Source organism: Terrapene carolina, unplaced genomic scaffold, assembly GCF_002925995.2.
Source record: "Terrapene carolina triunguis isolate 2854851 unplaced genomic scaffold, T_m_triunguis-2.0 Scaffold113, whole genome shotgun sequence".
NCBI classification, from domain to species: Eukaryota; Metazoa; Chordata; order Testudines; family Emydidae; genus Terrapene; species Terrapene triunguis.
This window is the reverse complement of record NW_020664464.1, coordinates 26,176,634-26,187,369: the sequence shown is the minus strand read 5'-3', so window position 1 is coordinate 26,187,369 and position 10,736 is coordinate 26,176,634. Positions and strand designations below refer to the sequence as shown.

General features: G+C 43.1%; 1 protein-coding gene across 1 annotated transcript in view; it reads left to right on the top strand.

Moving 5' to 3' along the window:
• Positions 1 to 916: 916 nt before the first annotated feature.
• Positions 917 to 10,736, top strand: part of SPTLC1 (serine palmitoyltransferase long chain base subunit 1) — a 47,855-nt gene continuing 38,035 nt past the window's right edge. The window contains exons 1-3 of the mRNA XM_026652409.2: positions 917 to 995; positions 6,406 to 6,513; positions 9,329 to 9,423. Coding sequence (XP_026508194.1) covers positions 930 to 995; positions 6,406 to 6,513; positions 9,329 to 9,423 — 269 coding nt within the window. The 5' untranslated portion in view covers positions 917 to 929. The remainder of the gene's footprint in view (positions 996 to 6,405; positions 6,514 to 9,328; positions 9,424 to 10,736) is intronic.

The following is a 10,736-nucleotide window of genomic DNA, read 5'->3' as shown; positions in this document are numbered from 1 at the left end:
AACTAAGTGTTGTGTTGTCCAGCAACTTTAACAGGGTCAATGTGCCAAAACAAGTACTCTTATTCTTCTCCGATGACCCTGAGATTAAGTTCTGGGATCAAGGAATGTTTAAAGTTGTGTTTTGTTCTTTCAATGCTTAATATTTCCCTTATCACTGCTCAGTATCTCCCCTGTATGCTGTCCTTTCATTGATCTACAGCAGAAATTGGAATTCTGTACCTGTGTTTGGCATAGTTATAGGTCGAGCTTGATTATCCACTTCTGCTTCTGTCAAGCGTAAGACACCATTAAATCAGAATAAGTGGTAAACTAAATTTCTCCTGCTATATGATCCTTATAATTATTGTATAAATCAACAGGCACAAGGACATGGAAGTTAAAAAGAGGCATATTGCAATTTGTAATGCTTAAAACAATGTACTAGGTAAAAATAACACAAGGTATACAGTCTATATTCACCTATTCCAAAAGGGGAAAACACTGTCCTTATATACAGGAAAACTATTTACACCCACCCCAGGGGGACTTTCCCTCTAAAACCCTCTGTCCCAGCTGGAATATATCCTGTGTGAACCTGGTCCAGTATCTAGTGCAGGTTAGCAAAAATGGCCGGTTAGTTGTGCCCTTCTCTTTGTAATTAATACTAAAGCGTGTTTCCGTGAGGAACATTCATCATGGGCTTCCAACCCATCTGCCTCCCTGACCTCACTGCTGACACGGCCGCGGCAGGCGCCGCGCCGCGCGCGCCTCTCGCTCCAGAGCTGTTGCCAACCCCCCGCTCCCTCTCACTGGTCTAGAACACTCGGACTGCCGGGGCGGGGAGGGGCGTGGCCACGGCCTGGTGACGTATCAGCCGCTCGCTCGCTCTCTCCTGTCCACGCCGGCTGACGTCAGTGAGCGCTCAGGGGGCCCGGAAGCGGCGGTTGGCGATGGCGGCTGCGGTGGGGATGGGGCAGCAGTGGGTGCTGGTGGAGATGGTGCAGGCCTTCTATGAGGTGAGACTTCCCCCATCCCCGCTCGAGCCGGGTCCGGCATCCCCCGCCCCCTTCTCCTTCAGCGGGGCCGGCCCTGCTGCATGGGGCGAGCGCCGGGGCGATGAGCTCAACCTGAGGGAGAGGGGCGCTGGGTGACGGCCCCGCCTGGTGACACCAGCTCGCGGGGGGCGAGGTGTTGTGTCGCGCTGATGGCACTAGTGGGGGGCTGCTTTGGGGCGGGGGTACCTGTGGCACTGGCGGGGGGCTGGGGGACCCTGTGGCATTGGTGATTCCAGCAGGAGCCAAGCACCAGGCTGTACTGGCCGCACGAGGAGCGGGGCAGTGAATCGGTCCACCAGGGTATGATAGAGCTGATGATAAGACCACTGGAGCAGGCAGCACTGACTGGTCACTTCTCACAGACCTAAGAGGGGCTCAGAGAAGAACAAGGAGAATGACTTAGTGGTCTGGATACCTCAGGGTGTGAGGAAGGGGGATTGCTGACCTTGCAGAGGAGGGGAGGGGATCACAGTATAAAGAATAACAAATGCAGTAGTGACAGTAGAGCGGGAGTGTCTCCCTGTGCCTTAATCCAAGTACAAGGGAATGTTTGGCCAAAATAAAAAGTGGGAAATTTGCAACTGATAAAAGGACTTAGTCTTTTACATGACCTGTCATTTGACTCTGGAACTTGCTGCCACAGGACATCATTGAGGCCAAGAATAAAAAAAAAAGATTCATAAAGAGATTGAACATTTATATGACTCCTGGGAATCCTTAGTTGTCATAATTTATTATCAAGTTTTGGATGGTATATTAAACCTCATGCATCATGTATGAACCAACTTCCCACTATTAGACACTAACATGAGACCTAATGTGGGGGATAGATTACTTCCTGTCTGCTTATTGTGAGGTTCTTGCACCTTTCTCTGAAGCGTTTGGTACCAACCACTGTCAGAGACAGGACGCTGGACTAGATGGACATTGGGTCTGGTCCTTAATAGCAGTTCCTATATTGACATATGCTATGCATTTTTTGGTCAAAGTTAAAGTATGGTGACATTTGTGTCTCTCAAGGTAAATCTAGTATCCATCTGTGGTGGGGCTTCACATTCACCTTGAGAATTTATGCCATGTGCTAGTCAGCATTATAGGCCACTTCTAACTTAGAGGCAGTTTGTTCCATATTGTGATGATGTTTCTGCTGTTAAACTCTATGCTATATTTTGGTACACACTGTTTTTGCCACGTTTATTTTTTTGAGGCAAAATCTACCATTTTGGTAAGAGAGTCGAGGCAATAAGACAAGAGACTTTAGTTTACACGTTGTTACGATTATTGAAAGGCAAAGATTTATGAATTCAAACTCTGAATTTATTTTCCCTTAAAAGGGACTCTATTGTCATTTTATGCTAATTGGGAAATAGCTAATTATTTCCAGATGGTTAGAAACAGGCATTTCTGTGTTAGAAACAAACTGATGACCTGGTTGCCACTTCATAGGTAAAGGTGTTGCTCTAATCTCTTCTATCCCACACGCAATCTAGGTGGTGACCTACTTCCATGTAAAGGAATCTTGTTTGAGTTACCTAGCAGGTCATGCAATGAAAAGTACTGCTCACAGAAGAAGCAGCAACTCTAACATTAATGGCATTTTTGGTTGGTCTCTCTCTTCCCCCTAGTTGTTGCTACAGCTTGGTCATTTAACATGGTTCTTAAAAGACCAGCAGATTACAAGTGAAAGATATATTGCCAGCGATGTGCACTGTGTACAGTAACTCCTCCCTTAATGTTGTAGTTATGTTCCTGAAAAATGCTACTTTAAGCAAAACGATGTTAAGCGAATCCAATTTCCCCGTAAGAATTAATGTAAATAGGGTGGGTTTAGGTTCCAGGGAAATTTTTTTCATCCGACAAAAGACTATACACACACACACGGTATAAGTTTTAAACAAACAGTTTAATATTGTACATAGCAATAATGATTGTGGAGCTTGGTTGAGGTGGTAAAGTCAGAGGGTGGAATGCCTTACTGCTAAATGATGAACTAGCACTCAGCTGAGCCCTCAAGGCTTAACACGTTGTTAATGTAGCCTCATACTCTACAAGGCAGCATGAATGGAGAGAGGGGAGACAGCATGGTAGAGAGAGAGAGAGAGAGACACTCCGTGTTTGAGAGAGAGACGAGCATTGCCCCTTTAAGTACGCAGACCCTACTCTAAGTACACTGCCTTTTTAAGTAGACCAGCAAGTTGAGACAGCAGCTGCTGCCAGCAAGCTCCCTCAGTCCTGAGCCCCTACTCTGCGGAGATGGGGTAAAGGAGTGGGGGGCAGGAGGGGCCGGGGACACCCTGACATTAGCACCCCTCTTCTTCCCCCCTCCCCCCCCCCAGCAAGCAGGAGGCTCCTGGGAACAGCTCCAAGGCAGAGGGCAGGAGCAGCACACAGCAGTGGGGGGAGGGACAGCTGAACTGCCCGGCAACTGATAGCCTGCTGGGCGTCTGCCACACAGGGAACTTAGGGGAGCTGATGGGGGGCTGCCAGTCCACCCTGGTTCCAAGCCTCCACCAGCTAGCTCCAACAGGCTGCTTTTTCTGCAAGCAGTGGACAAAGCAGGCAGCTGCCAAACAACGTTATAAGGGAGCATTGTGCAACTTTAACCGACCACGTTCTCTAATTGATCAGCAACGAAACAATGTTAACCAGGACGACTTTAAGTGAGGAGTTACTGTAACACGTTTCGTTTGTAAATGGCTGGTTGTAAAGCTCATCCTTTTTAAGTGACATGTCCAGATCATGGGCGTCTGGTATCGTAGGCAAGGGGAGGCTGTGCCTCCCCAAATAGCCTACTGTGGCCCCGCCCCCAGGCCCGCATGCCTCCTGCAGGGACTTGGGACGGCTGGTGCTGGGCCGCGCTGCCTGCCCTGTGCTCCAGGGTTGGCCACCTGTGCACCGGGACTGGGGGCCGCCCGGGGGGCAGAAACCATGCTACCCAGCCGCCTGACCCCCAGCGCTGGGGGCGCAGTGACTGCGTCACCCAGCCTCCCGAGCAGCGGGATTGGGGGCGCGGGGACCACTCTGTCCGGCCACCTGCAGCACCGAGGCTGGGGGCACAGCGACTGCGCTGTCTGGCCGCCTGCAGCACTGAGGCTGGGGGCGCTGTGGCCGCACTGCCCAGGGGCTGTGGGTGCTGAGGCTGCAGCGTGCTGGGGTCTTGCCCCCTGGCCATCCAGTGCTGGGGCCGGGGGGCTGCAGTGGAGGTGCTTTGGGCTCCTGCGGGTGAGGGGAAGGCACACAGGGCGGGGCCTCGGGCACAAGGGACAGGGCCGGGAGTTAGCGTCCCCGGTCAGCTGAGTCACTGGCTGCCCATGGTCCAGATGTTTTAAAAACATCTGAGTTTAGAACCTCCCTCCAGCACCATCTCTGAAGGGGAAAAAAAAAATAGTTTAGGTAAGTTTTAACCTGATGTCATCAGAATTAGACTTGATATGAAGAATTTGCAGAAGACACTGGCAAAAAGGGTTTAAACAAATACATGCACACAAAATATGTTGGGGAGGGGAAAGCTGCAGTATGTATTAAAATCAAAGCTCGCTTCAGAGTCTCCCATTCTTACTTCAGTACAAAGTTGCTATTTTCTTGAATCTACAGTTCTTTCAGTCAGCATTCTGTTTGTAAGTGAGCCAAAATAAGTTAGGTAATTGTTTAGGTAGTACAACCTGCCCCATGGCTAGTGGGTTTTGGATTTCATTTGATCACTTTCAGAGCCAACTGCTAATAGAGAAGTTGAGCAGTGAAATACAGAAGAGTATCTTCAGAATGCTTCTCTTCTCAGTTCCCTGTTTACTAAGACCTTGTCTACACTACAGGGGAAATTCGATCTAAGCTACGCAATTTGAGTTACATGAATAGTGTAACTCAAATTGGCATAGCTTAGATCTACTTACTGCGAGGTCCACACTACGCGATGTCGACTGGAGACGCTCTCCCGTCGACTCCCCCTACTCTTCTCGATCCGGTGGAGTACAGGCGTCGACGGGAGAGCTATCGCTAGACCCGCTAAATCAACTGCCAATGCATTGATCACCTAAGCACACAAAAGACCAGATTTCACGGTCTGTGACACATTTTTCATGGCCGTGAATTTTGTAGGGCCCTAGTTATTATCACTGGTAGAACTGAACAGGAGTGTTGGGGGTTAAGTATGGAGCTGTAAATCGGGAGATCTGGGGTTCATCTCCAACTTTTCTACTAACGTGTGACCTCGGGGAAATTTCTGCCTTAGTTTTCATGTTGGTTAAATGAAAAGTGCTCTTCAAATGCCAACTTCTGTTATCACGTGAAGTGATGTGTTGCATATGTCCTTATTACCACCTTTATTGTGGCTATCGAAATATCTGTACTGATAATTGTTACTACTTTTGTTTCTCAGTGCACCTGTATTCCAATTCCTCTATTTCTGTAGGCCCTACACTAACAAAATACTAAACTGTTTTTGGAAATAGCTTCTCACAGTTATATTCCTATATGGATTGGATAGAAGGGTGTCTGTATCAGGTTCTTGAAAAATAACTGATGTCCACTTTGTATACTGGACCCTTGTTAAAATAGAACATAAGAACAGCCATACTGGGTCAGACCACAGGTCCATCTAGCCCAGTATCCTGTCTTCCAACAGTGGCCAATGCTAGGTGCCCCAGAGGGAATGAACAGAACAGGTAATCATCAAGTGATGCATCCTCTGTCGCCCATTCCCAGCTTCTGGCAAACATAGACTAGGGACACCATCCCAGCCCATCCTGGCTAATAACCATTGATGGACCTATCCTCCATGAATTTATCTAGTTCTTTTTTGAACCCTATTATAGTCTTGGCCTTCACAACATCAGCTAAACCCATGTTCTAAACGAGCTATCAAGCGTTGATATGTTTTAGAATTAGGTTTATGTCTAGTATGAACTTGTTCCTTACATGGGCAGGCTTATTAATTTAATGCAGTTAAAAGTGACCCTGAGCCAGTAAAGTATGCTATTCACTTCCATACAAACTCCCTATCCACAGCTTTGCCAGTGTAATTTAGGCTAACCTGCGATGTACTTGCTAATCCTCTCGTGCACCTTTCTAGAACTGAAACTGCCTAACATATCAACTTTGAGAGCAGCTTATTATGTCTTCCACTAACACATAGGATAAGACCATCCGTGTTCACTTTAACACTCAGTAGGCAGGATCTGCAAAGCCTTGAACTTTCATAAAACACTATATATATATATATATATATATTTTTTTTTTTTAAATAAAGGAGGTATATATGAACAGTTCTAGTTGATGCAAGGCAACTTTGTTTCTTTTAGAAATATAATAATGGAAAGGAAAAAATACCAGCTAATTAAAACTGAATCTTATATGGACTCTTTTTAATTTCTAGGCTCCTGCTTACCATCTTATTTTGGAAGGAATTCTAATACTGTGGATAATCAGACTTCTTTTCTCTAAAACCTATAAACTTCAAGAACGGTCTGACCTCACACCTAAGGTATATTGTAATAACATTCTTCACAATATGCAGATTTTTCCTTATAGCAACAATTTATAGTGCTAATACATTTGTCTGTTGTTCTCACTCGGAATGTGGTGTGATCACCTCACAAATTGAAACCACTGTGATAAGGCGATATTTCTAGTGACTCCAAAACGGAGTAAGAGATCTTTCAATATGAGTTTTGTTTTGGGCAGGAAAAATAATTGATCAGAAATAATATTACACCAATTAGAGGACTTCAGCTACGTTATTCATGTAGCTGAAGTTGTGTAACTTCAATTGATCCCCTCCGCCCCCAGTGTAGACCAGGCCTAGTAGTCAATAAGGGGCTGAGAGGCCTTAGTGGATCTGCTTAGCCTAGAAGTGTTGCCACCAATAGGCTATTGTATTGAGAGTCATGGGTTCCTGAGATTTTTAACCAATATAATTTTATTTTATTATTTTAAATATTCACTTTCTGTCCACCACTATGACACTGCCTTTACCCTTCAGGCATCATCTTCCAGGTCTGCTTATGTGTTAATGGTGAATATGGATATTGCTAGACAATGCTGCACAGCAATAAACTGTATTGAAAGTTTGAGAACAGAGAGATCAGTATTAAAACTACGATATTTAGTTAAAAAAAAATCCATAGCGTATCACCCTTAACATGCTAGGCTAGCAGCATTGACACTAGCTAAATACTTGATGAAACCTTATAAGAATTCTTAAAACCTTGCATACTGCTGAAGAAATCTAATGCATGTCTATAATTACATTCATGAGCACACTAGCTTTTAATCTCAGTAGTAGCCAAGCACACATTCTAACATGATTGTAGCTATTTCTAAATATTAAACAAATATTTAGACTTAATGTTGTTGCACACATTTATGTCAGTTTATTTCCTTTCAAATATAGGGCCATTGGGCATAGTTCCAATAAGAAATACAACATGTACAAGATCAAATGTTTTATCTAAACATTTTCTTAAAACAATTTTAAGAAAATCTCTTCTGAAACATAGGGCCATTTATATTTTGATACAGAAGGTCTTGTCCTCTTCAAATATGAAATGTATTCTATAAACAGTCACAGTTCAAAAACAAAGTCATTCATTGTCTAAATAAAAAGAAAATATTGAAACTACAACAAAATAAACTTATAATTGTGTACACTTCCCTTTCCAATTTCTAATTTTTTTGTCATTTAGACTGAAATTTTTTCTTTAAATATAAGTATGAGTTTTCTGCATCAGAATCTTCATACAAAAATTGAAGTTACTGAAATAATGGATTTTCTTAAATAGTAATCCTGTAATAACTATCCATAAGTAGGTAATGTAGTTTTTAAATATTCCGTTAGCCTTACAGTTTATATTGACATTTAATTACAATAATAATGTGAAAATCCAATATCATAAAGCTTTTTTGTTTTGCATTTGTGAATAGATCATCAGAAGTTCTCGTTTTCTTTGTCTTTTTGCAAGGATGGGATTTTATTATACCTGGAAAATAACTCTTAGGAAATGTTACTCTTCAACAGTGTTAAGGGAGGTGTTACATTTTAGAACTCATGGCCCTAGTGGCTGCTGACGTTTTAAGCATTGTGTAGCTGGGCTAGACAGCGTGGTACTTAAAATGCCAGCAGCCCTCTGGAGCCTTTTCTGCACTAGTGCTAAGAACAATAATAGGATATATTGGCAATATCAATCCTAGTGTAAATGTAGCCTTAGTTAATTTCCCGTATCCTGTGTATGGGGATCGTTCATTGCAAGAGAATTACTTAAATTATAAAACCAAAGAGTGGAGGTTGTCAGTTCTAGTCTCAGTATCTACAAATTTAGTTAGTCTTTTAAAATAAGATAAAAGTAGTTTCAAACTTAACATCCCTTTAATAGCTAATGCTTATATCATAGCTCTACTTAGTGTCATTGTGGTTCAGGGGTTAGAGCGTATAGGACTAGGTGGAACTAAGCAACTCCTGAAGTCTAATGCTGGTTCTGACTCTGATTCACTGTGTATCCTTGTGCAAGTGACATGACCTCTGTTACTCCATCTGAAAAATGGACAGGAACACTTGCCTACCTTGCATGTGTTGTGAGGATTAGTAGTTATGACATGCTATTCTATTGATGTTACCCAATGTGCAGATTGTGCTAATTTGATTAGTAATTGTTGCTTCTATTGTGTCACTTCACTTAGCACTCTAATGCAAGAACTGTTTGTTTAATAGTGCTATAGAATGGTTGAGGACAGGAAGTGAGGAATGCTGTATCTAATATTAAATTAGAGGGTAATTTTGCTAGTTGGTAATCAGGAAGAAATTGCCTTAGTTAAAATTTTGACCAGGATGCTGAGTCAACACCTTTTCTTTTACAAAGCATGCCATGAGATTTTTAATGAACAGATCTGGCCAGGATCTCTCATTTCAAGGTCACCCCAAGTAGTGCAGAGCCCCTCTGTATAGTATTTGGTCGTAATACACCCACCTCTACCCCGATATAACGCGACCTGATATAACACGAATTCAGATATAACGCAGTAAAGCAGCGCTCGGGGGGGGGGGCTGCGCGCTCTGGCGGATCAAAGCAAGTTCGATATAACGTGGTTTCCCCTATAACGCGGTAAGATTTTTTGGCTCCCAAGGACAGCATTATATTGGGGTAGAGGTGTAGTTCAGCATTGACTTGGAAGGGTGCCACATGTTGATATAGTTCTTTTGGCTAGAACTATACCCATCTGCTTATCATACCATAATCTGCTATAATGGAAATCATATTTGAAAGATACTAAATGTTGGGTATTTTGACTTCTGATCCTTTCAGGAAAAGGAAGAATTGATTGAAGAGTGGCAACCAGAACCTCTTGTTCCTCCTGTATCAAAAGATCATCCAGCTCTCAACTACAGTGTTGTTTCAGGGTAAATTTAGCACAAAATAGTCTTGTGTTCAACTTCAATATAAATCTCTTTTCAAATGTCTCTGTTTTTAAACATATGAGGATTTTAATGTTCCTGGAATATCTTTGTGAGTGAGTTGCATGTTAGGATTACAGAACTGGGTTTGTCACTGATGCTAAAGCCTCCTATCATAATTGCATCCGAAGAAGTGGGCTGTAGGCCATGAAAGCTTATGCTTAAATACATTTGTTAGTCTCTAAGGTGCCACAAGTACTCCTGTTCTTTTTGCAGATACAGACTAACATGGCTGTTACTCTGAAACCTCCTATCAAAGTTCATTATATCTTTGTTGAAACAGAATTAACTTCTGAGGAGATTCTCTATACTATTGTATCTAATTCTCTTTTTAATCACTGATGGTAAAGTATTAGGTAATTGGGCTTCATCTTGGTATCTTATTCAGGATCCTTTTCTGTTTGACGACTAATAACCAAAATGAAGCAAATTTTGTAAAGGTATAGGCCTAAATCTCCAAAAGTGACTAGTAATTTTTGGGTTTCCAACTGGAGGGACCTGATTTTTTTTTTTTTTTTTTTTTTTTTTAAGAGGATTGGCACTTTCTTAAAATTAGACTACTTTAAGGTATCTCAAGCTGGGCTCTCAAAAGTGGAGTCATTTGAAATCTTGGCTATAACATCTTAGGGCTTGTCTATAAATTTGAAATGGGACTACACCAATGTGCACTAGCCAATTAGTGTGACACACCCTGGTGCGGACTAATGCACCGTGTAGACAGAAAAGCCCTCATAAGAGTGATACTGATTCACGATATTTCCCATATGTGTTGCAACACAGATGCAGTTCAAACATAAGTGCACTTCTACAGTGTACGTCATAGTACTGCAGGAATGGTACATTTTTTGTTTTAACTTTTATGTTGGTAGCATTTAAAAATAAAGGTACAGTGAAACCCTGCTATAACGCGATGATTGGGCTCCAAAAAATTCGATTGCGCTAAATGCGGGGTCGTGGTATAGTGAGGTTTACCATTTCAAGCCGGTCAGTTTTAAGCCGGTCAATTTCTCTTGGGCAGAAAAGGACTTGCCTTTGCGAACTGCCCATAACAGTAACTGAAAGGATGCAGCTCCAGCAGCGGGGGCTCTCAGCCATGCAGCGAGAGAGGGAAACACTTGGGGAGAGCAGGGGAGACGTGCAAGGGGCAGAGGAAGAGCAAGGAGCAGCTGGGGAGGAGAATGGCTCTTCTCGCCAAAAGGAGAAGCGGAGGTAGGGGGGAAGAGGCAGTGGGGAAAGCACAGTCCATTTTTTTTTTTTTT